The sequence below is a fragment of the Manis javanica genome, chromosome 4, assembly GCF_040802235.1.
Source record: "Manis javanica isolate MJ-LG chromosome 4, MJ_LKY, whole genome shotgun sequence".
Classification (NCBI taxonomy): Eukaryota; Metazoa; Chordata; class Mammalia; order Pholidota; family Manidae; genus Manis; species Manis javanica.
This window is the reverse complement of record NC_133159.1, coordinates 144290864-144314588: the sequence shown is the minus strand read 5'-3', so window position 1 is coordinate 144314588 and position 23725 is coordinate 144290864. Positions and strand designations below refer to the sequence as shown.

The 23725-nt window shown below is 35.7% G+C and overlaps 1 protein-coding gene across 13 annotated transcripts in view; it reads right to left on the bottom strand.

The window, feature by feature from the left end:
• ACACA (acetyl-CoA carboxylase alpha) overlaps positions 1-23725 on the bottom strand; it is a 313862-nt gene that overhangs the window by 223801 nt on the left and 66336 nt on the right. For 10 of the 13 annotated variants that reach the window (XM_073235270.1, XM_073235269.1, XM_073235274.1 and 7 more), the window contains 2 exons: positions 10577-10623; positions 7597-7849 (listed from right to left, as the gene is read on the bottom strand). In XM_073235270.1, coding sequence (XP_073091371.1) covers positions 7597-7849; positions 10577-10623 — 300 coding nt within the window. Of the gene's footprint in view, positions 1-7596; positions 7850-10576; positions 10624-10870; positions 11041-23725 lie in introns of all 13 variants that reach the window. The other 3 variants (XM_073235276.1, XM_073235275.1, XM_073235277.1) reach the window with 2 other exon arrangements.

Sequence of the window (23725 nt, the reverse complement as noted above, 5' to 3'; positions counted from 1 at the left end):
ACAACCAATGGATCAATGACCAAATACAAACAGAGATCAAGCAATATATGGAGACAAATGACAACAATAATTCAACACTGCAAAATCTGTGGGACACAGCAAAGGCCGTGCTAAGAGGGAAGTGTATTGCAATACAGGCCAACCTCTGGAAAGAAGAGCAATCACATATGAACAGTCTAAACTCACTATTAACGAAATTAGAAAAAGAACAACAAATGAGGCCAAAAGTCAGTAGAAGGAGAGACATAATAAAGATTAGACCATAAATAAATAAAATCGAGAAGAATAAAACAACAGAAAGAATCAATGAAAGCAGGAGCTGGTTCTTCAAGAAAATAAACAAAATAGATAAACCCCTAGCCAGACTTAGCAAGAAAAAAAGAGAATCTACACACATAAACACAATCAGAAATAAGAAAGGAAAAATCACTACAGACATCACAGAAAACAAAGAATTATGAAAGGATACTATGAAAAATTATATGCTAACAAACTGGATAACCTAGAAGAAATGGACAACTTTCTAGAAAAATACAACCTTCCAAGGCAGACCCAGGAAGAAAAGCAAAATCTGAACAGACCAATTATCAGCAACAAAATTGAACTGGTAAGCAAAAAACTACCTAAGAACAAAACACCTGGACTACATGGTTTCATCACTGAATTTTATCAAACATTAAGTGATGACCTAATACCCATTCTCCTTAAAGCTTTCCAAAGAGTAGAAGAGGTGAGAATACTTCCAAACTCATTCTATGAGGCCAGCTTCACTCTATACCAAAACCAGGCAACGATACCACATACACAAAAAAATTACAGACCAATATCCCTGATGAACATAGATGCAAAAATACTCAACAAAACATCAGCAAACCAAATTCAAAAATATATCAAAAAGATAATCCTTCGTGATCAAGTAGAACTTATTCCAGGGATGCAAGGATGATAAAACATTTGAAAATCCATCATCATCATCCACCTTATCAAGAAAAAGAGAGACAAAAAACACATGATCATCTCCATAGATGCTGAAAAAGCATTCGACAAAATTCAACATCCATTTATGATAAAAACCCTCAACAAAATGGGTACAGAGGACAAGTACCTCAATGTAATAAAATTCATAATGACAAACCCACAGCAGAAATCATACTTAACAGTGAGAAGCTAAAAGCCTTTCCTTTAAGATCAGGAACAAGACAAGGATGCCCACTCTCTGCACTTTTATTCAACATAGTTCTGGAGGTCCTAGCCATGGCAATCAGACAAAACCAAGAAATAAAAGGCATCCAGACTGGAAACAAAGAAGTTAAACTGTCCCTGTTTGCAGATAACATGATAGGGTACATAAAAAAACCCTAAAGAATCCACTCCAAAACTACTAGATCTAATATCTGAATTCAGAAAAGTTGTAGGATACAAAGTTAATACACAGAAATCTGTTGCATTCCTATACACTAATGATGAACTAGCAGAAAGAGAAATCTAGAAAACAATTCCATTCACAGTTGCATCAAAAAGAATAAAATACCTAGGAAAAAAACCTAACGAAGCAAGTGAAAGACCTATACCCTGAAAACTATAAGACACTCATGAGAGAAATTAAATAAGATATCAATAAATGGAAATACATCACATGCTCATGGATAGGAAGAATTAATGTTGTCAAAACGGCCATCCTGCCTAAAGCAATCCACAGATTCAATGCAATTCCTATCAAAATTCCAACAGCATTCTTCAGCAAACTAGAGCAAATAGCTCTAAAATTCATATGGAATCACAAAAGGCCCTGAATAGCCAAAGCAATCCTGAGAAGGAAAAATAAAGCTGGTGGGATTACGCTCCCCGACTTCAAGCTCTATTACAAAGCCACAGTAATCAAAACAATTTGGTACTGGCACAAGAACAGACCCACTGACCAGTGGAACAGACTACAGAGCCCAGATATAAACCCAAGCATATATGGTCAATTAATATATGATAAAGGAGCCATGGACATACAATGGGGAAATGACAACCTCTTCAACAGCTGGTGTTGGCAAAACTGGACAGCTACATGTAAGAGAATGAAACTAGATTACTGTATAACCCCATATACAAAAGTAAACTCGAAATGGATCAAAGACCTTAATGTAAGTCATGAAACCATAAAACTCTTAGAAGACAACATAGGCAAAAATCTCCTGAATATAAGTATGAGCAACTTTTTCCTGGATGCATCTTCTTGGGCAAGGGAAACAAAAGGAAAAATGAACAATTGGGACTATATCAAGCTGAAAAGCTTCTGTACAGCAAAGGACACCATCAATAGAACGAAAAGGTACCCTACACTATGGGAGAATATATTCATAAATGACAGATCTGATAAAGGGTTGACATCCCAAATATATAAAGAGCTCATGCACCTCAACAACCAAAAAGCAAATAACCCAATTAAAAAATTGGGTGGAGGATATGAACAGACAATTCTCCAAAGAAGAAATTCAGATGGCCAACAGGCACATGAAAAGATGCTCCACATCGCTAATTATCAGGGAAATGCAAATTAAAACCACAATGATGAGATTTCACCTCACACCAGTTAGGATGGACAGCATGGAAAATGCTAAGAACAACAAATGCTGGTCAGTATGTGGTGAAAGGGGTACCCTCTGCCACTGCTGGTGGGAATGTAAACTAGTACAACCATTGTGGAAAGCAATATGGAGGTTCCTCAAAAAACTAAAAATAGAAATAACCATTTGACCCAGGAATTCCACTCCTAGGAATTTATCTAAAGAAAACAACTTCTCAGATTCAAAAAGACGTATGCACTCCTATGTTTACTGCAGTACTATTTACAATAGTCAAGATATGGAAGCAACCTAAGTGTCCATCAGTAGATGAATGGATAAAGAACAGATGGACCTAATAGACAGCTACAGAACTCTATACCCTAAAGCAGCAGGATACACATTCTTCTCAAGAGCACATGAGATATATACAATGTCATACTCTTCAACCATAAGAAACAAACAAATCCTACCATTTACAACAACATGGATGGAGCTAGCAGGTATTATGATCAGTGAAATAAGTCAGCCAGAGAAAGACAAAGTACCAAATGATTTCCCTCATTTGTGGAGTATCACAACAAAGCATAACTGAAGGAACAAAACTGCAGCAGACTCACAAACTCCAAGAAGGGACTAGTGGCTACCAAAGGAGAGGGCTGGGAGAGAGAGTGAGGAGGGAGGGAGAAGGGGATTGAGGGGTATTATGATTAGTACACATGGTGTGGTGGGGGATCATGGGGAAGACAGTGTAGCACAGAGAAGACAGTGACTCTGTGGCATCTTACTACACTGATGGACAGCGACTGCAATGGGGTGAGGGGGCGGGTACTGGATAATATGGGTGAATGTAGTAACCAATGTTTTTCATGTGAAATCTTTGTACGAGTGTATATCAATAATATCTTAATAAAAAAAAGAATTGTTAAATACAGGCATTCATGGAATTGGGGGGAAAAAGAAAGAAGCCCTGCCTAAGTGAACTTAATCACTCTCTCCTCCTGAAACAGTAACTACTACTACCTTAAACCCCAGCTAGAGAACATCCTATGCTCGGTTTATGTACATATAAATAACAGCAATTACAGATTATTCTCAAATGAAGTCACTAAGCAAACATGCTTGAAAGCATAAAATGTTGGCTATTTTATATTTTGAGCATTTATTTTAAGAATTAAAGAGAAAATTGTGATGGCATTTCAAATGCTGTAACATGTATTCTGGGATAAAAAAGGTTTAAAGAAATCACACTACTCTAAGAGGTAAAAGACTCAACTAGGGGGCTAACCTGTTTCCAACTGGACTTCAAACAGGAATTCAGCTTCTAGTTGACAAAACTGATTACAATCTTTGTTTGGTTGACAGTGTGATAGTGTGGTGGTGATGTGGATTTACAAGCACATTTTAAGTATGCAGAACAAACTGACCTTAACTGGCATGCCACAAACGAGCAGAGAAAATGTCAGTATCCATACAACCAGATGGCCACCACATTGTACATTAGTTATCAAAATTAAGATGCTCTCATGCAGTCTTTAATGGTCTTTCTTCCCAAATGTTCAACTAAATATTAATAAGGCTCAGAAATACATCAATCACTAGCTAAGCTTATATAAAATAAAAAGCCAAAACACAGTGGTCTACAATGAGACCTTTATGTTCCCACCAAGCCATAACTACTTTCTTAGGGTGTTATTTTCAAAAGTCTTTATCATAAAGCTTAGAAAATGATTCAACTAGTGTTTCATCTATACTCTAGAAAATATGCAGTACTTCTAGAAAAGTCTATTTTCTATTCCTGCCTACCCATCACACCCACTAGATTTCTTAACACCTAAAACTAAATCCTAAACTTGAGAAAAAGGCCCTCTTTCATTCTATACTGTGGGAATCACTTCACTTGGTTTTAGATGACCTCCAGTTAACACTTCTTAGGAATGTACCTGTCCCTTTAATCTTTATCACCAGTGAAGGATTAGGCTACTCATTCCTGGAGCTAATCCTAAACTCCGCCAGTCTCTATTTAACTTTGGGTTCAAGGAGTGACAAGGAGTATCTGAACCAATATATTCATTTTCCTACATAAGGAAAATGAGTCCAAAGAGGTAACATGAATTGTCTGTGGTCACATATCTAATTAGTGGCAGATGTCAGAAACGATTTTTGGTATTGTGAATTTGACTCAATATAAATTACCCACAATGACAACATATCCATAATCACTTAAGAAACTCATCAGTGGAGAACTGATTTTGGAACATTAGCCGGCTGAGAAGCAAATGGAAACTGGCACTGTCTCCTTCCAGTCTGCTGATCACACTTCAACCCATGGCTCCTCCATGTGCTACAGGCATGAGTTTTGTAACAGCAGGGCATGCAAAAAAAATCCTCAGGCAGTCATACCACTGCTTACACAGTCTTTGCAATAAGAGCCAACAACTTTGGGAATGACTTGGCAACCAGAAACTGCCTTGCAGTATCATCAACCAAGTTTCTTATAATGGTATTCAACTCACCATTGCTTAACTCACAATTTCCTAATCCAGCAAATGGATATTCTTTTTCATATGGTCTCAAACTGGACAAATTACTCAATGTGCTATGTGGCTTTAAAGATTTAGATTTAACCCAGTCTTTCCCAACAATGACTTTTTTGAGGACAATTCTTGGTTACATGGGACTACCCAATTATATTGCAGAAGGTATAGAACCATTGGTCCTAAATCCGCTAAATGCAAGCACAACAGCCCCCCCACCTTTATCCATGATTTCACTTCATGCAGTCAACAGAAGCTTGGAAACAGATGATCCTCCTCCTGATGTATGGTCAGAAGGTCAATAGTAACCTAATGCTACATCGCAATGCCTGTGTCATTTACCTCAGTTCATCTCATCCATAGGCATTTTATCATCCCACATTACAAGAATAAGGGTGAGTTCAGTACAATAAGATATTTTGAGAGAGAAAAACACCTATAAGATGTTTGACTCATGTAACTTTATTACAGTACATTGTTATAATTGTTCTATTTTATTATTAGTTACTGTTATTAATCTCTTACTGTTCCTAATTTATAAATTAAACTCATAGCTATGTATGTATAAGAAAAAATATAGTATGTATAGGGTTCAGTACTATCCACAGTTTCAGGTATCCACTGGGGGTCTTGGAACATATCCAACTTGGATAAGAGAGAACTTTTGTAGTCCCACCAGTCACAACCCCCACATATTTACAAATGACAAGGTAAGGTACCACCACCAGTATTAGCCTTCAGGTCAACCATTAAGTGAACTATAAAGTAATAAGAAATATTACATAAAGACAAAGATCTGACCCCATGTGGCTAACACTAAATACTGCCCTCTATTCCTCTTTTCAGCCCAGAGATTAGATTATAACAGTTGACCCTAGAACAACATGGGTTTGAACTGCATGGGTTTGAACTGTGAGAGTCCACTTATACATGGATTTTTTCAATAAATATTTTGGAAAATTTTTTGAAGATCTGCGGTACTTTGTAAAAACATTTTCATTTCTCCAGCTTCTTTTATTTTAAGAATATGGTATTTAATACATTTAACATATAAAATATGTGTCTATCAACTGTTTGTTATTGGTAAGGCTTCCAGTCAACAACAGACTATTAGTTACATGTGGATTTTTGATTGTGTGGTGTGAGGTTAATGCCCCAATGCCTGTGCTGTTCAAAGATCAAAAGGATCAATACTTTCTTTGTTAACTGCTTAAAACCTACCTTGAACCAGTTGTAATTAAGACACTTATGTGGTCAGTAGTAAAGTAGAAAAGTTACTGAAATGCAATCAGGGTATCTGACTTTGAATTCCAGTTGTGTAGCTATTTACTCCTTAAGCAAGTTATTTCACCCTCTTTAGGCCTCCATTTTCTTACCTATTTAAATAAAAGGCATTAGGCTAAATTATCTCTCTGGTTCATCTTAGTTCTAGAAATTTTCTACATACAACATAATTAACTTGCTTAATCCTGTTCTCTCCACCTCCACATAGCCAAGTGGGAGTGACCATGACACTCACTATCTTATTTTCCAGAAGAAAGGACCCAAAAGCCCCAGTGATAACAATATGACAAGACAGTCACATTTGCCAGACCCAGTATGGGATTTTACTACAGAGTCTGTATCTTGAATATATAAAAAGTAGCTGAATTATTTTATGATCCATTAATAATAGGAGCACCAAGATAATAACAGCAGCAATAGTCACCCTAATGTATCTTTATCTAAGCTAGACCTATAATCTCAACCCTGGCTGTATATTAGAATCACCTGATAGCTTTTTAAAACTAATGCCCTTGCACCAAGACAACATCAAATGAATCAGAATCTCTGGGATGGGGCTCATTTCTTAAGGCTCCTCAAGTAATTCTGATGCACAGTGAAAACCAAGAACCAGTAATTCAGACTTTTTAATCCAAGAAATGCAAAGCAAATGACCAAAAGTTAGTGCATCACACCTTTGTATAATCAAACATCAGTAAATACAAATAATCCAGTGTTGCTATTTACTGACATTATATAGAGAATTGTTTCTAGAGAAAAAAAGCTCTAGAGTAACCCTCTAGTTTCTAGCACAGATCTTTGAGGACTGACCCTGCCGGAAACAGAACATAACTTCCTGACAAGACAAAGCAATTCAAAGCAAGATTACTACAACTACACTCACCCTTCCAAAAGTCTTACCAATCATCAAGATAGGTAAAACGTTAGGTCCAAGTAGTATAGAGACTGAAATTCCTCAACCTAACTCTCAATCTCTAAATCTCACTAAAAGACCTAGCATGTAGGGAGAACAGGAACAAGTGGAGAGGAACATTTGGGAGATTTTCAAAACCTGCACTCCAGGCAAAATATGTCATTTCCCACTTACTCAAAGCTTTAAGTCCAGTGATACAGGAAAAGGCGAAGCAATCTCAGCTAAAATTATAATTGGTCTTTTCAGAACAAAATTGGTGAACCCACAGGACGGGTTCAATAAATAAAATATTTAAACTTCTCTGTCTTACCTCATGTGTAAGGCCAAGCCATCCTGTAGGGTAGAGATCCCCAAATCAGAGAGTGTATCTGAGCCGACAGAAGCAGGCGACAGAGAGCCCTCCTTCTCCTCCAGTAAGTCCAGCTTTACCAGGTTGCTGATCTCATCCTCTGAATTATCTTCAGACACAGAGCCAATTATGAATCGAGAGTGCTGGTTCAGCTCCAGAGGTTTAGCTAAGGGGGATGGTTCAGCCATTATTCCTTCAAAATGAGCTCTCAGAGCTATGGGGAAAATGAAGAGTTAGTGAGAAAAGCAGGTTATGGATAACAACCTGTTTCTGAAGACAGCCACAGGTTATACCTAATATACCACAGCTGGCACTTGAAGTAAGACAGAGTTTGAGAATTAGTTTCCTTGGCTATTCTATTTCAGGGCCCTTGTTTTCTACAAGGGATAGAAATTCAGATTATGGCAACCATACCTAAAAATTTAAACCAATTCCCTTTTCCTCAAAGAAATCTCTCTCAAAAAACTTGTAAGCCATTCCCAATTTCTTTATCAATTTGGTGATGTCCAAGAGATAATTATCATTAATGGAGAAACTTTTGCAGTATGTGAAAGCTGATTTTTGTAATATCGTAATTTGGGTTTTTAGTATTTGGGAGAATGTGGGATAAGGGTTGGGGAGAGTGATAGTCATATGAAACTGAGTGTTTACAGTAAACTACATATCTCATCTGGTTCCAAACACTATACTGTGAGAGGCTGTGAATTTTACATAAGTGCATTTATGTATAAATATGCCTCCATAAAATGTTATACAAATATATAGTATATATACATAAATATGTGTATATTTATATACACATATGTAAAGCAAGCCACATATATACAAGAAAAGGTGAAGCAATCTCGGCTAAAATTATTCTTGCTCTTTTCAGAACAAAATCGGTGCACACACACACACACACACACACACACACACACACACACACACACACAGTTTGTTATACAGCAAACTCCAGGTGGGTATTTTTTAATTAAAAACAAAAAATCTTTAATAGTCTCCATGATTTTTTCTTAAATTACAGCTGTTAAAAATTCACACACAAAAAATGTCTGCTTTTTGGTCTAATGTCCTGACACTGACAAGGAGAAAGTGAACCTACTATACATCACAAATAATCTATAATTAAAATAATGGAGGTGTCATCTCAATTAAGTACAAGTTTTCCAGATGTAGGGCTTTACTAATCAGGATGAGACACTGGTAATCACTAGCAAACTAATTAACAAAGACCAAAACATAGTTCAAAGCCCACAACAGTAATAAAAACCTAAATTAAATGAAACAGTAATTATTCTGTCACTCCAAAATCCTATAAAAAACTTTAAAACTGTATATCAACTACTATCAAAGAGCCTGTAGCCTGATCAACATTCTATTTCAGAGAATAATATTCCCAATCCTGATTTTGAGGAGCTCTAAGAGATGGTATATCAACTGATAATAATAAATTTATTACTAATAAATTTATATGTTGTAGACCACTTTGAGGTACAAAAGTAGGTAGAGAGTAGTGTTCTTTGACATTAGGTAACAAAATATCAAGATTTAAATATGTTTGGGAATCACCACTAAACATGTTTAAATTATACATACACAATTATTTGTGTGTTATTTGTGAATCAGAGTTCGTGCATTTACAAAAAAACAGTACTTGTAAATGTTAGAGCAGAAGTTCTGAAAGACTGTGGTTCCTAGACCAGCAGCAGCACCCAGGAGCCTGTTAAAAGTATAAATTTTGGGATTCTACCCAGGACCAACTGAATCAGAACCTACAGGTTAGGACCCAATAATCTACATTTTAGCAATTGTTTAAGTTTGAGAACCACTGTGCTAGGAGAATAAAACAGTAATAACAAATTGCCAGAAATGCTAAAAAATACCTACAGACATTTCCTAAAAGTGAGTTGGAGATTGCTTCAGCTAAAATTTAGAAATATAGAATCAAATATAAAAGTATTATGCAACAGAACTTGACATGCAAATTTACTATACATTTCACACTTGCAATATTTGGTTTCTTTAAAAACAATTTTTTTTTAATGTCTCCAAGTTTTATAAGGAGGCTCACTTTCAGAACCTTAAAAAAGTAAACCCAAATCATTTAAAAAGAGAAAAAAAGGAAGGAGGGGAAAAAAGGGAGAGAAGGAGGGAGGTAGGGAGCGGGGGCAAAGTTCTAACAGATTGACCACTGAAGAACCAAAAGGTACAGTGGCAAAACAGCTACTTCTTTCAATATTTTAGAGAAGTGAATAATCAAGTTTAAAAATAGTAAATTAAAAAAAATTCCAAACTCCTTCTCAACTAACACAGAAAATAATGGCTGCCTTCTTCACAAGAGAAATAAATACAGCACTGAGGCAGTTTCTAACTTAGAGTCTGACCAAAGTTAAATGATTACACAAAAAAAATAAAATTCATGAGAATGAAGCATTCCATGATTCCATAGGAGAAGAACAAGAAATGATTAGCTAATAAATGGAAGGTTCCATAAGATCAACTCCAAATTTTTCTTTCCTAGCTAAGAAGAACACAAAGGCAGCCCTTCCCTAAAAGGCTGCAAAGACTGGAAGCATGTCAAGTGTTTCAACAGCCAGCAACTCCACTAAGTGGTATTCTTAGGTACAATCCTACAAACCACCAGAAAAGAGAGGTCATGTATGGAAAATCACTGAGTAGCTGCCCAGACACTCTAGAAGCTACTCTACTGCCTGTCACATTTCCACTGCTTCTAGTCCTGAATTAAAGACAAACAGTGGTGGAATACTACACTATCTGACTTGTTCACTTACGGTTATCTCCCCTAAATCTGCCTATGTTCTTTTGTGGAAGGCAACTGTTAAGAAAAAAAGCCTACAGCTTAATATCTTAGCATATGAACATAAAACTTTTAAAAATGTTATCATACTGTAAACATGAAAGAGCATTATTTGTAACTGACCTTTTATAATTCTTACTGTCTGAGCAGATATCCACCTCCAAAAAGAACTAAAGAGAGAAAGACAGAGAGAGAGATTTGAAATGTGTGTGTTTTTAAAAGAAATATAAATTTTATCAATTCCTGTTTTGCTCAACATAGTACAAAACTAATACACAAAGTATCATTTTTCTGGACAACTCTATTATTTAACTTGGAGCATAAAGTTCAGTTGTTTTTTCATATCAGTAAATCAAAAGCACTATACATTCAAAATTTTATTATTCATCAAAGTATTAAACAATAATCCAAGCTTACCATTTCACAAGGTGCCTTTTCCAATTGCATAGTTTGATGAAAACATTCCAATCTATGATTTCCAGTATTTCATCAAAAAGGAGGCAGTGGGGAGAAGAGAAGCACTAGATTCTCTACAACTCAGTCAGGCTCTGATTATGTTTCCAAATGGTTACACCCATCCACCAAGGCTGGGAGGCAGGGGAGAGGACAGATCTTTTATTTATATTAAGTCCCTAAATTTTAAGGGACCAATGAAGTCTCTAGCTACTTCCTAAACCCTGGGTTTCTTTCTATGCCCAACAATTCAAATGTACCCAGGGTAGAAATTCTCAACTTCGACTGTGTATAACAATCACCTACAGAGATTTTTAAAAACATTTATGTATAAACTCTACCCCAGATGAACTAACAATCTCTGCTACAGGCCCAGAGATCTGAATATTAAATATGTACAATTAACTGACACTGACACAGATCCAGGCTTGAGAACCACCGGTCTAGGGGAGAGCAGAAAACAGAAGGAAAGACCTGTTACACAGGTAGGGAAATCTAGAACTTCTAAGTGAGGACCCCAAATGACAAGTGACAGAACTGGGGACAGTGTGGGTATGTTAACTGGGAAATTAGGATTTATGAGCTAGTATTATTCCTTACAATTGTGGTAGGGAAGAAAGATGAGAAGAGAAAGGAAAAAGGAGTTTGGATCAGATGTAACCAAAGATGCAGTGGGGCTGGAATCAAAACCTAGGACCCAAGATCAAACTCTGACTCTCTGCCAAGTATACAGATAGTGCTAATTTGAACAAGCCACTTAATGTCTCCAAGCCTCCTTATCTGTAAAAATTTAAAAAAAGGTCATATATACCTCATGGGACTGCTGTGAGGACTGAGAGTATATAGAAAGGGTCATGTAAACTATGATGCACTACACCAGTGTTGCTCAAAGTTTGGGTTACCACCAAGCAGAATACTAAGCAATCATTTAGTGGGTTACAGTCAACATTTTGAAAATGAAATAGAATAGAAAATGTTAAGAGTGTACCATATTTTATAAGGATAAATACTGTTCTGTTAATTTTTGTATCAGTTATATATACACATCATGATATCAATGACATCTTATTGAGTGGTGTCAAAAAAAGTCTTAAAGTCACACTCCTCACTCTCTTGCTCCCTCCACTTTATACCCTCACTAGAGAGTAAACACAGTGAGTTAATATGTAAACCAGTAATTCTTAAACTTTCTTAGATCAAGACAGTATTAGAAATCTGATAAAAATCTACGGATGCTTTCCCGACAAAAATTAAACCTCACACAAAATTTTGCTTGCACACCATTTTGGAATCCCTAAAGCTTTGCCATGAATTAGATTAAGACCTCTCTCTCTAGAAAGGGAACAAAAAAGGAGTTGACCTCTGGGGAAGGCTCATATAGTTGCTATCTTATCACCTCCAAAATGAGGCCTTTCCCCAGATACAGGTATAGGATATTCTGCTTATCCAAATGAAATTCTTCTTCATTATATCAAATTATTGGCAATGTCAAATTCTCTTTTATTAAAAAAAATAGTATGTTCTTGAACTCTTATTTGGAGACTCTTGAAAATAATTACAGGAGGCTCCCTAACTATAAACTATGATCCTGAAAATGGGGTAAAGCTAATTATAGCTCATACCCTTATAAGAGTCAGCCTCCATTTCAGAGATTCAGAGATAGTTCTCTAAATAAAATAGAGCAGATTTTACCAAACTTACTTAACACGTTTTCCTTGAACTCAAGTGACAGTGTATTTTCCAAGCAATTCTAATAAAGAGGCAGCAACTAGTTTTCATAGCCACTGATAAAAGTATCAAGGCTAACACAACATATTCTTGCCTTTTAAGCTATAGTAACATCATTTAAGTTTTTTCATAAAGAATCGTTGAATTTGTCTTTTTCATTTTTGTTATTAATGGATTTTTTACATTAATTTACTATCCATAAGAGAGTTACAGAGTTTTAAAGCCAAATTTCATTTTCCCACAAGTTTTAAATTTTAAAATAACAAGCATTCGTGTTCCACATAGTGAGCTGGATGATGTATATTCAAAGGCAAAAAAGATTTGGTCCCTGGCGAGGTGCCTATAGACACCTAAAGGAAAATTACAGTAGCATAGTAATTTCTAGGTGTGGGAACACAAGAGAAGGGCACTTTAGCCAAACTTAGAGGTGGTAATCGTGAGGACAAGGATAAAGGAAAACTTCCTGGAGTGGGAAGGTATTAGTAATGAAGAACTGGAGAAGTAAGCAAGAAGGGACAGGAAGGAACATTCCACGAAAAAGGAGCAAGTGAATAAAGACCAGATAGTAGAATATGATGACTTGTGAGAAAAAAAATACCAGATCTGAATAGCTGTAAGAGTTTCAGGTCATTTCCTTCAAAAGCCAATTTAAGATTTTGGAGTTTTTCCTTTTTGTAAAATAGGAGCATACTTCTTTAGGGAACAGTAGTCAGAGAAAATAATATGGCACAATTGTCTATACTGTTCCTTCTCAGTCCGGGGATATAGATTACTTTTTAAGGATGACATTGGTACAAGCTTTTAAGATATCTCTAAAAAGCCTTACAAAACTTCTGGGTAAAGATGGTGGGTTGAAAACATATCCACTTCTGCTCCTGCCTGAAATCCCACTAAAACAAAAATAAGTTTTTAAAAGGCATAATCTACAAAAAGACTGTTTCTTCCTACCCACCCCCAAAAAAGGCAGAGGAGACAAAAGCAAGATAATTTAAATTTTCTAGAAAAACAGATGGAAGAGTAAATGACCTATTGCAAACCCAAGAAAACTGAATCATAAGTCATCTATGGTAAACTTAGAATCAATACAATTTACATGACAGAATCTCCAAAATGTTCAAGAAGTGGAAGTGAATGATAGAGCTCAATAAAGAGGACTGGTTGAAATTCTGTTTCAGAAGTTTCAGATTCTTAGATTTTCTTTCCAAGTAGTAAGGCTAGGTGCCTGCTGCTCTACCATCCTGAAAATAGATTTATTCTCTATAGTGGGTTAAACAGGGTTTCTAGGCAGGAGATACCAGCAACAATAAAGGGGAGGGCAACATATGGAAAATGGAAAGACAGAGTAAACATTGACTAACACCTTGCAGTCTTCTTTCCCTAATTTTCAACTCCCATGGGGGATATAAGAAGATCTTTCTTTGCAGAATCTAGCCAGACCAAGGGAATAAAACCTCAAGTAGTAACATGCACTTCATTAATTAAAATGCCCAGCCAGATGATGTGTTTCACGCAATGAAGCAGAATGGCCTTGAACCAAGAATACTTCATCCCGCAAGATTCTCATTTAAATTTGAAGGAGGGATTAAACAATTTCAGAAAAGCAAAAGCTGAGAGAATTTACCTCCCACAAATCTCTACAGTGTATCTTGGAGGGACTGCTATAGATGGAAGTATTCCTAAGGTTTAATAGCTGTCACCAGAGGAAATAAAACCACAGTAAAGAAAGTAGAACAGTTAATTACTAAGCAAATGCAAAATTAAATCAACTATCTCCAAAGTCAATCAAGGGATAGATAAAGACTACAGAATATGATACCTAATATATAAAGAATGGAGGAGGAAGAAAAAGGAGGAGAAAAAGAAAAGAACCTTTAGATTGTGTTTGTAATAGCATATTAAGTGAGTTAAGTTAGACTCTTAGATAGTAAGGAAGTTAACCTTGAACCTTTGGTAACCACAAATCTAAAGCTTGCAATGGCAATAAGTACATACCTATCGATAATCACCATAAATGTAAATGGTCTGAATGCACCAATCAAAAGACACAGAGTTACTGAATGGATAAAAAAACAAGACCCATCTACATGCTGCCTACAAGAGACTCACGATAAACCCAAAAACATGCACAGACTAAAAGTGAAGGGATGGAAAAAGATATTTCATGCAACTAATAGGGAGAAAAAAGCAGGTGTTGCAGTACTGTTATCAGGCAAAATAGACTTCAAAACAAATCAATCATTGTATTGATTCTAAGTTTACCACAGATGACTTAATGATTCAGTTTTCTGGGTTTGCATAGGTCATTTACTCCTCCATCTGCTTTTCTAGGAAATTAAAATTATCTTGCTGTTATCTCCTCTGTCTTTTTGGGGGTGAGAATGGGATAGGAAGAAACAATCTTTTTGTAGATTATGCCTTTTAAAAACTTCTGTTTTTACATTACAGAATGATAAAGGGGTCAATCCAACAAGAAGATATAACCATTATAAATAACAATGTGCCCAACACAGGAGCACCTACATATGTAAAACACATACTAACAGAATTAAAAGGGGAAATAGAATGCAATGCATTCATTCTAGGAGACTTTAACACTCCACTCACTCTGAAGGATAGATCAACCAGACAGAAAATTAGTAAGGACACAGAAGCACTGAACAACACATTAGAACAGATGGACCTAACAGACATCTATATAACTCTACAGACAAAAGCAGCAGAATACACATTCTTCTCAAGTGCACATGGAACATTTTCAAGAATAGACCATATACTGGACGACAAAAAGAGCCTCGGTAAATTCAAAAAGATTGAAATTGTACCAACCACTTTCTCAGACCACAAAGATATGAAACTAGAAATAAATTAAGCAAAGAAAATGAAAAATCCCACAAACACATGGAGGCTTCACAACATGCTCCTAAAAAATCATGGCTCAATGACCAAATAAAAACAGAAATCAAGCTATATATGGAAACAAATGACAACAATAATTCAACACTGCAAAATCTGTGGGACGCCGCAAAGGCTGTGCTAAAGGGAAAGTATATTGCAATACAGGCCTACCTCAGGAAAGAAGAACAATCCCACATGAACACTCTAAAGTCACAATTAATGAAAATAGAAAAAGAAGAACAAATGAGGCTCAAAGCCAGTAGAAGGTGGGACATAATAAAGACTAGAGCAGAAACAAAATCGAGAAAAATAAAACAATAGAAAGAATCAATGAAAGCAAGAGCTGGTTCTTCGAGAAAATAAACAAAATAGATAAACCCCTAGCCAGACTTACCAAGAAAAAAAGAGAGTTTACACACATAAACTGAATCAGAAATGAGAAAAGAAAAATCACTATGGACACCACAGAAATACAAAGAATTATTAGAGAACACTATGAAAAATTACATGACAAGAAACTGGTTAACCTAGAAGAAATGGACAAATTTCTAGAAAAATACAACCTTCCAATGCTGACCCAGGAAGAAACAGAAAATCTGAACAAACCAATTGCCAGCAACAAAACTGAATTAGTGATCAAAAAACTATCTAAGAATAAAACCCCTGGACTACATGGCTTCACTGCTGAATTTTATCAAACATTTAGTGAAGACCTAATACCCATTCTCCTTAAAGCTTTCCAAAGAATAGAAGAGGGAATACTTCCAAACTCATTCTATGAGACCATCATCACTCTAATACCAAAACCTGCAAAAGACACCACAAAAAAAGAAAATTACAGACTAATATCCCTGATGAACATAGGTGCAAAAATACTCAACAAAATATTAGCAAACCAAATTAAAAAACACATCAAAAAGATCATCCATCATGATCAAGTTGTATTTATTCCAGGGACACGAGGCTGGTACAACATTCAAAAATCCATCAACATCATCCACCACATCAACAAAAAGGACAAAAAACACATAATCATCTCCAGAGATGCTGAAAAAGCATTTGACAAAAGTCAACATTCATTCATGATAAAAACTTTCAACAAAATGGGTATGCAGGGAAAGTACCTCAACAAAATAAAGCCCATATACGACAAACCCACAGCCAACATTATACATAACAATGAGAAGCTGAAAGCTTTTCCTTTAAGATCGGGAACAAGACAAGGATGCCCACTCTCCTCCTTTCTATTCAACATCGTACTGGAGGTCCTAGCCACAGCAATCAGACAACACAAAGGAATAAAAGGCATCCATATTGTCAAGGAAGAAGTTAAACTGTCCCTGTTTGCAGATAACATGATATTGTACACAAAAAACCCTAAAGAATCCACTCCAAAACTATTAGATCTAATATCTGAATTCAGCAAAGTTGCAGGATACAAAATTAATACACAAAAATCTGTTGCATTCCTATACACTAATGAAGAACTAGGAGTAAGAGAAATCACGAAAACAATTCCATTCACAATTGCATCAAAAAGAATAAAATACCTAGGAATAAACCTAACCAAGGAAGTGAAAGACTTATACTATGAAAACTACAAGACACTCATGAGAGAAATTAAAGAAGATACCAATAAATGGAAACGCATCGCATCCTCATGAAAGGAAGAATTAATATTGTCAAAATGGCAATCCTGACTAAAGCAATCTACAGATTCAGTGCAATTCCTATCAAAATTCCAACAGCATTCTTCAGCAAACTAGAGCAAATAGCTCTAAAATTCATATCGAACCACAAAAGGCCCCGAATAGACAAAGCAATCCTGAGAAGAAAAAATAAAGCTGGGGGGATTATGCTCCTCAACTTCAAGCTCTACTACAAAGCCACAGTAATCAAGACAATTTGGTACTGGCACAAGAACAGAACTATAGACTAATGGAACAGACTAAAGAGCCCTGATATAAACCCAAGCATATACAGTCAATTAATATATGATAAAGGAGCCATGGACATACAATGGGGAAATGACAGCCTCTTCAACAGCTGGTGCTGGCAAAACTGGAGAGCTATATGCAAGAGAATGAAACTGGATTATTGTTTAACCCCATACACAAAAGTAAACTCGAAATGGATCAAAGACCTGAATGTAAGTCATGAAACCATAAAACTCTTAGAAGACAACATAGGCAAAAATCTCCTGAATATAAGTATGAGCAACTACTTCCTGAACGCATCTCCTTGATCAAGGGATACAAAAGCAAAAATTAACACATGGGACTACATCAAACTAAAAAGTTTCTGTATGCAAAGGACACCATTAACAAAACAAAAAGGCATCCTTCAGTATGGGAGAATATATTTGTAAATGACATATCCGACAAGGGGTTAACATTCAAAATATATAAAGAACTCATAAGCCTCAACACCCAAAAAGCAAATAACCTGATTAAAAAATGGGCAGAGGGTATGAAGAGACAATTCTCCAAAGAAGAAATTCAGATGGCCAACAGACACATGAAAAGATGCTCCACATCACTAATCATCAGGGAAATGCAAATTAAAACCACAATGAGTCATCACTTCATACCAGTAAGGATGACCAGCATAGATTAGACTAAGAACAAGAAATGCTGGTGAGGATGTGGAGAAAGGGGAATCCTCCTACACTGCTGGAGGAAATGTAAGCTAGTTCAATCACTGTGGAGAGCAATATGGAGGTTCCCCAAAAAACTAAAAATAGAAATATCATTTGACCCGGGAATCCCACTCCTTGGAATTTACCCAAAGAATACAACTTCTCAGATTCAAAAAGACATATGCACCCCTATGTTTATTGCAGCACTATTTACAATAGCCAAGATATGGAAGCCACCTATGTGTCTATCAATAGATGAATGGATAAAGAAGATGTGGTACATATACACAATGGAATACTATTCAGCCATAAGAAAGAAACAAATTCTACCATTTGCAACAACATGGATGGAGCTGGAGGATATTACACTCAGTGAAATAAGCCAGATGGAGAAAGACAAATACCAAATGATTTCCCTCATTTGTGGGGTATAACAACAAAGCAAAACTGAAGGAACAAAATAGCAGCAGACACACAGACTCCAAGAAGGGACTAGTGGTTACCAAAGAGGAGGGGTGTGGGAGCATGGATCAGGAGGCAGATGGGGATTGAGGTGTGTTATGTTTAGTATACATGGTGTGGGGGGTCACGGGGAAAACAGTGTAGCACAGAGAAGGCAAACAGTGAATCTGTGGCATCTTATTACACTGATAGACAGTGACTGCATTGGGGTATGGGTGGGGACTTGAGAATATGTAGTAACCACATTGTTTTTTCATGTGAAACCTTCATAAGAATGTATATCAATAGTACCTTAATAAAAATTTTTTTTAAATAAAGTAAAATGCCCAGCCAGATCATCCTACAGTGAACTTAATTAATAGTCAACAAGCCCCATAAACTAAAATCAGCTTTTCAAACCCCTCTTAACATTAAGCAGACAGTTAAGGATTACTAGATATCTGAGAAAAACCTACTACATGGAAAAATGCAACTGGAAGAAATTAGGCAAAATAAGAAACATTAAAAAGCAGGGGGAGAGGGAGCAACCTCACTTCTGTAGTGTTTTCTGTCAAAACCAATAATCCTAATATAGTCATGAGAAAATATCAGACAAATTTGACCTACATTCTACAAACTACTTGGACAGTCCTCTTCAAAACTGTCAATGTAATTTTTTTATAAAGGAAAGACTAAGAGACTATCACATATTGGGGTAGGGGGCAGCTAAGAACACATGACCACTAAATGCAGTATGGTATTCTGCAACAAAAATCCTGGAACAAAAAACCTTGAAACAGATCCTGAAACAAAAATAACCCACATCAGTTTTAAAAAAAAAGAACTGGGAAAATCTGAGTAAAGACTATAGCTTAGTTAATAGTACTGAACTAATTCTAACTTCTTAGTTTTGATAAAGGTACTGTGGTATGTAACATATTAACATTAAGGGGACTTGGTGAGGCTACAGTAGGCAGCACCCTTATGTACTAACTCTGCAACTTTTCTGTAATCCTAAAATTACTTCAAAATTTTAAAACTTAAAAAAATTTTAATATTAAAGGACTATCACCCCAAGAGAGCCAGAAGATATTACAAAAATGAAACACAGCAAGATATTTTGAAAAGAAACATTTAAGGATCAAGAAAAAGTTCTTAGAAGTTAAAAACAGCATCAGAGCAATGAAAATACTCAATACAGGAATTAGAAAATAAAACTGAGAAAAACTGTTAGTAAATCAGAATAAAAAGACAAAGAGATGAACAACAGGAGAGAAAAGATGAGATTAAAGAACCTGTCCAGAAAGTGCAATTATTTGAATAATAGGAGATCCCAAAACTGAGAACAGAACAAAATGGAGGGCAAGATATATAAGTAATGTAATAATTCAATAAACTTCCCAACATTAAAAGGGCATGATTATCATTACATTATATTACAAAAGCCCATGAAAGGCCTACTACAACAAATAAAGACAGGCACCAAGGCATATCACTGATATTTCAGAAAACTGAAGACAAAGAAAGATTCTATGAGCTTCTAGAGACCAAAAAAAGGTCACATGCAAAAGGATCAAGAATCAGAAATTCTGTCATATTCATCAACAATTACATTGGAAACTTGAAGGTAATAAAACAATGCCTTCAACATTCTGAAGGAAAATTATTTGCAAACTAAAATTCTAGACCCAATCAATTGTTGATCAACTGTGAGGACAGGATAAAGATACTTTCAGAAAGCAAAATCTTAAACTAATTACATCATGTAATGAAGCAATTAGAAAATGTACTTCATTTTACAAACATTAATGCAATAACTGATACAGGCCAGGATCACAAATGTATGTCTAATGTACTGGGTAAAATGTTACTCAAAAACAAGATATTCCTGTGGTCTTACAAAAATCACCTTACAGAAGAAGATTCTGGGAGGATGGTGAAGTAGGAAGCACTAGGAATCTGTCTCCCCACTTGGCAACAACTGCACTGGTGTAATTTGTCTGATGTAATTATTTGGAACTCTGTAATCTATTGAAGGTTTGTAACTTCCAGGGTAAGACTTTGAAGGTTAATTGTGGTCAATTATAATTTCACCTCTTAGCATAGCAGCTGCTACTCCACCCCACGCTCAGCAACATGATAGACAATTATGCACGTGTTCCTGGAGTACCTTGCATAGAGCTTGTGGGAGCACGGTAGGCAAAAACAACCTGGTCCTCCAAATACTGGGGACTTGGCTCTGACTGCTGACTGCTGCTTCTAAGCAAGAGGTGCGGTCAGGCAGCCATTATTGTTGCACCTCCCCCCATGGTAGCAAGCCCCTCCCCCTAGGGTTGAATTTCCAGGTGATTTAAAAGACCAGTGACTTTTTATCACCCCTTCATTTTTCATTTTTTCCCCTTTTGGGAGCCACACACTAAACACTAGTACATTAAAAAAGTGTCGCATATGCCAGGAAAAATTATAGAGTGAATGAGCATGCCCCAGGAAAGACTCAGAAAACACATGAGAAGCCCTAAAGTTTACACCTAAGGCCGACCCTCAAAACAGAGACAGTCTACAACAGTAAAAAAGGGAAGGAGGGAGGGAAGGACGGAAGAAAATGAAAATAAAAAACATCAAACTCTGGGAGGGAAGAAAATCTAATTTTATTAAATTCAAATGTCCAGTTTTCAACATATTAAATTCAAATGTCTAGTTTTCAATAAAAAGAAAACACAAGGCATACACAGAAACAGGGAAGTATGGCCCATTCAAAGGAAAAATTAAATCAACAGAAATCATCCCTAAAAAATATCTGATGGCTTTGTTGCAGAAATAGAAAAAAAATTCTAAAATTCATATGTAGTCTCAAACAGCCAAAATAATCTTGAAAAAGAAGAACAAAACTAGAGGACTCATGCTCTGTGATTTCAAAACTTACTATAGCTAAAGTAATCAAAACAGTGTGGTACTGTCATAAAGACAAATATGTTGACCAATAAGACAGAAGAGCCCAGAAATAAGCCCTCACAAATATGGTAAAATGATACTTGATGAAGTTGCTAAGACCATTTAATGGGGCAAAAGACAGCCTTTTCAACAAACAGTCCTGGGAAAACTATGTCTCCACATGTAAACAAATGAGGTTGGATTGTTACCTAACACCATATATAAAAATTAACTCAATACAGATCAAGGACCTAAATTAAATATAAGACCTAAAAACAATAAAAATCTTAGAAGAAAACATAGGACAAAAGTTTTACAACATCAGAGTTGGCAAAGATTTCTTGAATATATGACAACAAGAGCACAGATAACAAAAGAAAAAACCGGCAAATTGAACTACTTGAAACTAAATAAATTGGACATCAAAAGACACTATTGACAGAATAAAAAGGTAACCCAAAGAATGGGAGAAAGTGTTCACAAATCATATATTTGATAAGGGTTGATTATCCAGAATATATAAAAAAACTATAACTCAACAGAACACAATTCTAAAATTGACAAAGGACAACATTTCTCTGAAGAAGATAAATCAATGGTCAATAAGGACAACATCTATACTTTCAACATCATTAATCAACAGGAAAATGTGAATCAAAATTACAAAGAGATACTACTCCACAACCATTAGATGGTTATTGTCAAGAAAGAAAACATCAGTGTTGGTGAGGATGTGGAGAAACTGGAACCCTTGGACACTGTTGATGAGAATGTAAACTGGCACAGCCACTGTGGAAAACACTATAATGGTTCCTCAAGAAATTAAACAGAATTATCACATGATCCAACAATTCCACTTCTGGGTATACCCAAATGAACTGAATGCAGGGTCTCAAAGAGATAACTGGACACCTAAGTTCACAGCAGTGTTATTCACAAGAGCTGAAACATGGAGAAATCCCAAGAGTGCACTGATGGATAAATGGATAAGCGAAATGTGGAATATACATATAACAGGATTATTATTCATCCTTAAAAAGGAAATTCTGCAATATGCTACACCATGGAGGAACCTTGAGCACATTATGCTAAATGAAATAAGTCAATCTCTAAAAGACAAATACAATGATTTTTTGTATTATTTGCATGATTCTACTAATATGAGGTACTTAGAGTAGTCAAAATCAGTGACAGAAAGTAGAATGGTGGTTCCCAGGTGCTGGAGAGAGGGCCAATGGGAGTTACTGTTTATTAGGTATAGAGGTTCAGTTTTACAAGATAAAAAAACTGGAGATGGATGGTGATGATCCTTGCATAACATTATGAATGTACTTAATACTGAACTGTCATTTTAAAATGACTAAGATGGTAAGTTTTACACTCTGTATATTTTACTACACAATAAAAATTGGAAAAAAATCACCTCACAGGTTATATATTATTTACAAAGGGAAACAGGTATTTTTACAATAGAGAAATATAGTGGTCACCAATTTAATGAAATGTTAGAACTGAATATCACCACTATTAGGACAAACTGACATTAGTTGCCTCCTGATGCAATTACAAGTATATGATACTATTTATACAGTATTTTTCACAAAAATGGTTAACTTTAATCTAGAATGATCAAACAATCAGACAAATCCAGATTGTGGGGCAGTTTACAATAAAACTGACCTGGATTATTTTAAAATGTCAATGAAAGAAAAATAGCATGAAAACAAAAAAAGGGTAGGCTGTTCAACATTAAGGAAACTAAATACACTTGAGAACTGAGGGCAATAAATGATTCTTGACTAGACTGAATTAAAACATATGCAGTTATAAAGGACGTTACCGGAACAAGTGAGAAAACACAAAATGAACTAATTACAGAAACTGAATGAATGTTAAATTTGGGAGAATCTGTAATAAATGGCTAAACAGGAAAATGTTCTAGTTCTTCGGAAAAACATGCAGAAATATCTAGGGGGTCAAGTGTCATAAGGTCACCAACTTATTTTGAAATGATTCAAAAAAAGAAAACATAGGTATATACACACATATATACACACACATGTATGAGAGAGAAAGCAAATGTGGCAAAATGTTAAAAATTGGTAACTTGGTGAAAAGTACAATACTACTTATTTACTTAATTACTTATTATACAGTACTACAGTACTATACTACTCTTTGTAGGC